The sequence below is a fragment of the Malania oleifera genome, chromosome 6 (genome assembly GCF_029873635.1).
Source record: "Malania oleifera isolate guangnan ecotype guangnan chromosome 6, ASM2987363v1, whole genome shotgun sequence".
Classification (NCBI taxonomy): domain Eukaryota; kingdom Viridiplantae; phylum Streptophyta; class Magnoliopsida; order Santalales; family Ximeniaceae; genus Malania; species Malania oleifera.
This window is the reverse complement of record NC_080422.1, coordinates 81,761,707-81,766,878: the sequence shown is the minus strand read 5'-3', so window position 1 is coordinate 81,766,878 and position 5,172 is coordinate 81,761,707. Positions and strand designations below refer to the sequence as shown.

Genomic DNA, 5,172 nt, shown 5'->3' with positions numbered 1-5,172 from the left:
CGATAATTTCTACCGAAGTTATGGGGAAATCCATTGCCCTTACTCCAGAATCCTTGGCCCCTATTTTCCATATTCGCTAAGGAGAATTTGATTGTCCTAACTTTGGGAAATTGTGGATTATGGAACAATACTTTACCCCTGAAGAATTGTTGCCACTTATCATGACTAAAGCTCCAGTTTACTTTGGCAATCCTCCACTATACAAGCAATTGAACCTATAGGCACAGATTCTTCAAAAGATTATCACATATAATATTTTGCCTCACATTGGTTCTCATGACTATATGTCATATTTGGATTGCTTTGTTATGTGGTGCTTGCTGAAAGGAAAGAAACTTGATTTATCAAGTTTAATTCTTAAGTGGATGCTCACAAGATTGGAAGCTCATCGTGTAAGTCTGCCTTATGGTGGAATTCTTAACCTCTTCTTTGCTCGTCTCGATGTGACCTCTCCCACTAAGTTGTTTATCAAACGTACTTGATATGATCTTTTCTCCTTCACAACACTAAAACAAATGGGATATGAGAAACACGACCAAGGTTGGTTTCAAAAAGGCGAAAGACAACCAAGATAAGCTGCTGAACCAGCTCCACTTCATGTTCAGTAACCAGCACCTCAGCTTGATGCACCTTCATGGTTTATGTCTTATCATCAGTAGTTTACGAATTTTAGTACAGAAGTGCATGCTAACTATAGCTCTCTTCAAGCGCACTATACTTCTCTAGACCAGAGACTTGGTCGGATTGAACAGTATATAACCAGCACTTCTTCTTCACGTGGAAAAACTCCAATGGAAGTTGAGTCTAATGGAAGTGAAGAAGGAGATGAAGAAGAAGGAGAAGATGATGAGTCTAATGATGATAATAAAGATAATGGAGATGCTTAAATCTATTTGCTCTTTGAACATTCTGAATTTGTACTAAAATCAACTTTGTGCACTATTTTTTTTTTCATGGTTATTGCTTTTATTGCTTATCTCTTTCATGTTTTGTTTGGACTTATTGATTATAACATGATAAATGGTATTCTCTATTTTTGTGCTCAATTCTAATTTTTGTCTTAGTATGTATGAGCTTATTACTTTATCTTTTTTTGATTGATGTCAAAAGGGGGAGAACTTTTTAGCAAAATTGAGACAAACCTGAGATAAAAATAATATAAAACTGAGATATACTCTGAAAATTGTCTAAAAATTGTCTCTTGAAGTTTGACTTGACAAATGTGGCACAACTGAGACATATATTGTTGATAGTCATAGATCTTGAAAAATGAACTTACATGGAATCTGAAACTGAATCTGATATACCATCATATGAATGATTATTTCACTTTCTAAATATTATTAAGAGTTTGCTTATTGTAAGGAGGGAGCTTTATTAAGGTTCACTTATTTTTTGGTCCTTATTTATCACAATAAAAAATGGGGAGATTGTTGGCCTGACAAGGCTTAAGAATCTTATTTTGATGATAACAAATCAAGGGAACTTAACATGTTTTGGTTAATTGATGATGTTTCAGGAATCAAGTATATGAATTCAAGATCAAGTACTCACAAACTTTATTGAAAGTCTATACTCCAAAGATAGATGGTCAAATGAAAGTTTAAAGTATATTTAAAGCTTGGATTCAAAGATAGAAAAATCTGATGAAGCTTAAAGTATATTTATAGCTTGGATTCAATGATAGAAAATTTTGATGAAGCTTAAAGTATATTGACGTTTGAAGACAATATGGATTCAAAGAAAGACAAGCATGAAGACTTAATGCTTAGAATGTTTTAAGTCTTAAGCAGTCTTATGTAAGTACTTCATTTAATGTTGATATGGATGCATTGAAGCTCTTAGGTTTCATTATTGACTTAGAGACCAAATTTTGAAAACCCCAGAAAATATTTTCAAAAGTTTCAAAGCAATATGGTAAGTATAAAAGTTAACAAAAGTTTTTGGAAACAAAATTGTAAAAGAATACGTTGTTGCACGATAAGGCGACTGACCTTTTTATGCTGAAATAAATTGGAAAAATAGAATAGGCCCAGTCGACTGACCCTATGAGTTCAGGCAACTGATCCCATTCTAACTTTGAAATTTCACTGGATTTTAAGAAGATCAGGCGACTGACCCCAATAGTCTAGTCAACTGAACTTCGTAACGGTCAAATTTAAACAGCGAAGAAAAGTTTCCAAATTTAATTACTTGAACCCCAAATTTTGTAATAACTTGGGAAATACTCAAAGCAACTTTGGGAACACGAAATAGAAAACTTCTCCATCTATAAATAAATGGGAAAACCTAAAGATTTCATTCACCAAAATTTTTGGGGCCCTAGGCAAGCACCTTAACTGCCTTAAGGTCAGGCTGGCCCTGGATGGTGGGACGAGATGGAAATGGAAATAGGAATGGCCAAATGGGTGATTTTTTTTTTCCTGTGTAGGGTTCAGGGGAAAAACATTCCATTTTTTTTTTAAATAAGTAAATTATATTTTTAAATGGGTGACCCATTTATAACCCGTTTATTAAATGGGCAAATTTGAGTTTATTCCCTAGTTACCCGTTAATAAACGGGTCAATTCGAATCCAAACCTGTTTAATCCCGATCCATTTATAACCACTAAAACTCGGCCTATTAACCCGTTTTGCCACCCCTAGGTTGGTGGGTGTTTCATAGTCAATTTACTAAAATTAACCACTTAAAAGAAGAAGAAGAGGACGAGGCCATTGCGGATGAATAATCTCTCAATCAAACTCTGTAGAAAACTTTGCAACTAACCATGAACAAATGAGTACTTCAGCATTGCACATCATGTTTCATTTCATCACAAAGTTACAATTCTCACATAACAAGGTAACAAACAAATGAACACAAGTAAAAACCTGCAAATCCTAATCACCATTAATTTCTTCCGATGTGGGATGGAGATCCTTAGTCCTTTGGCGGTGAGGACACAGTTTTGCTGGACCTTTTCTTAGGATGAATTGTTTCAACGATGGCCTCTATTTCTTCCTTTACTCTTTCAAAGACATTTGGACCTCTAACATCATCAACTGGCATGTTTTCATCAATGTCATCACTCAATCCATGAGTTTCCATGTGGTGATGATGGTGTGACTTCTCTGTTTTGGAACTACCTTTTGTCACTACAAGAAAATAACACGACACAAATAAGACATGGGTTTGGGCTTTTGGCTCTACACCTTCGTGCAAAACGCACAAAAACAGCATCCTCAATCACAGATTTTCACAAGACAAAGTATACTTTTAGCATTGCTATGAAGCCAACAGATTGGTATAATTCAATAACTTTCAAGAGGATGGAACAATTGTCCAAAGCTTGATGAGTAAATATAATTCAATAACTTTCAAGAGAAAGCTACAATTGTCTAAAGCATGATGAGTAAATACAGTGGGTCAGAGAAAGCTAGATAAATACCAAATGGAGAATTTGCTTTCAGTGGTTCTAACTCTGTCTTTGTAGTTGTTTCTCTGCAAGTTCACAATTATAGGATCAGTGGAAGGTAATCAAATCCACGTCTCGACCAGCACCAAAAATACAAACAGAAACTGTTATATCGAACCTTCCACTTCCAGTGAAGTGCCCTCTCTTGCCCAAAGGTGAGGCACTGCTTTGAGATTCTTTATGGGGATGAATTGCTTGAATAACAGCCTCAATCTCCTCCTTTGCCCGTTCAAATACATTTGGAGCTTTGACGTAATCCATTGGGGTGTTTACATCAATGTCACCACGCCTTCCATGGGTTTCCTCACGATGTTTGTGTGATCTCTCAGTATTTATTATTGCCTCAATCTCTTCTTTGGCCCTCTCAAACAAATTCGTTGCCTTTACATCTTCATCTGCCATCATGAAAATTTATTAAAATTGTTTAGTTTGAAGTATGTAGCGACTGAAAACACCATGCCAGGAACATGTGAAACACTCAGAGAAAGATTATTATTGATTTGCAGAGAAGGTTTTGTTCTTAAGGCAGTGCAAACAACATTTATCCAAAAGAAGAAGAAAAAAATGGTAGTGTGAGGAACATTGCTGCAGGCAAGTTGCTACAAACAGAACCCTATATATTCAAGTTGCTTCGTTTGAACTTCTACATTTCCATGAAGTAACTTCAACACCATATCAGGAAAATTTGAAGCATTGAGAGAAGGATGATTGAATGGCACAAAAGGGTTTGTTCTCAAAGTGCTAACGACATTTATCAAAGAAGAAACAGATGCAAGTCATCAGAGGGGTATTACTACAAACAGAGAAAGAACAAAACTACCGAAAGTACCAACTCTTGAAAAATCGTATACACTGCTAATCTAATCTTTGATTCAATCAAGGGACATAAGAAAATGAGAAAGAAGATTGAATTGCACAAAAGGGTTTTTCTTAAGACAGTGCAAAGGACATTTATCCCTATATAAATGTGGAGAGAGAGAGAGAGAGAGAGAGAGAGAGAGAGAGGGAGAGAGAGAGAGAAGACATGGGAGGAACAGTGCTACAAACAGAGAAAGAACAAATTCCAGAAAGTGCCAACTCTGGAAAATCGTCAATACTGCTATATCTAATCTTCGATTTGATCAAGGAATACAAGAAAACGACAAGGGTATTAACTCTGTAGCCAGTATAAACTGTTGGAAATCGTAAGTAATGGTAATCTGATCTTCGATTCGTAGAAGATGGGCTATCAAATAAACACATGATTGGTGGGAAATGGGAAAAGAGAAATACCAGGGGAAGAATCCGTAGCGCCTGTTTTTGATTTTGAGTTTGATGCTGCCATTGGAGTTTTCGGGCGATAATCGTGATATAGACTTGCAGGGGACGTCGGATTTCAAGAGGTTTGAGACGAGGAGCAGGACGGATTGAGGTTTTTGTAGACGCCGGTTGGACAGATCTCCAATCGCATTCACGCGGTATTTACAATACATCAATCAAATATATTAATGTCATTCAGACAAAAACTTACGTGTTACATTCTCATCCGAATAAATTTATACTAATACTAGTGGTGGAGCACGTGATACACGCACGTGCCCATCTTGATTTAAATACAAATAATAATTTCTAAGAATGTAAATTTTTTTATCATATTAAGTTCCAATTATAAATAGGTGCATAAGTTTTTTTGAGGTATTTATCATTATCATATTACAAATGAAAGTTTTATTATTTA

The 5,172-nt window shown here is 35.6% G+C and overlaps 1 protein-coding gene across 1 annotated transcript; it reads right to left on the bottom strand.

Moving 5' to 3' along the window:
* Positions 1 to 2,769: 2,769 nt before the first annotated feature.
* On the bottom strand, positions 2,770 to 4,965 carry LOC131157530 (uncharacterized). Its single transcript, XM_058111757.1, has 4 exons — positions 4,728 to 4,965; positions 3,574 to 3,850; positions 3,429 to 3,481; positions 2,770 to 3,135 (listed from the first exon to the last, which is right to left on the bottom strand). Exons 1-4 carry the CDS (start codon positions 4,777 to 4,779, stop codon positions 2,921 to 2,923), a joined length of 597 nt encoding a protein of 198 aa, XP_057967740.1. The 5' UTR covers positions 4,780 to 4,965; the 3' UTR covers positions 2,770 to 2,920.
* Positions 4,966 to 5,172: the final 207 nt, after the last annotated feature.

Excerpts from the sequence above, each read along its gene's own strand:
- LOC131157530 (XM_058111757.1), bottom strand. The coding sequence starts at position 4,779 with ATGGCAGCATCAAACTCAAAATCAAAAACAGGCGCTACGGATTCTTCC. Across the intron at positions 3,482-3,573 it reads CACTTCACTGGAAGTGGAAG|AGAAACAACTACAAAGACAG; the intron begins GTTCGATATAAC and ends GTGAACTTGCAG. Across the intron at positions 3,136-3,428 it reads GAAAGCAAATTCTCCATTTG|TGACAAAAGGTAGTTCCAAA; the intron begins GTATTTATCTAG and ends ATTTTCTTGTAG.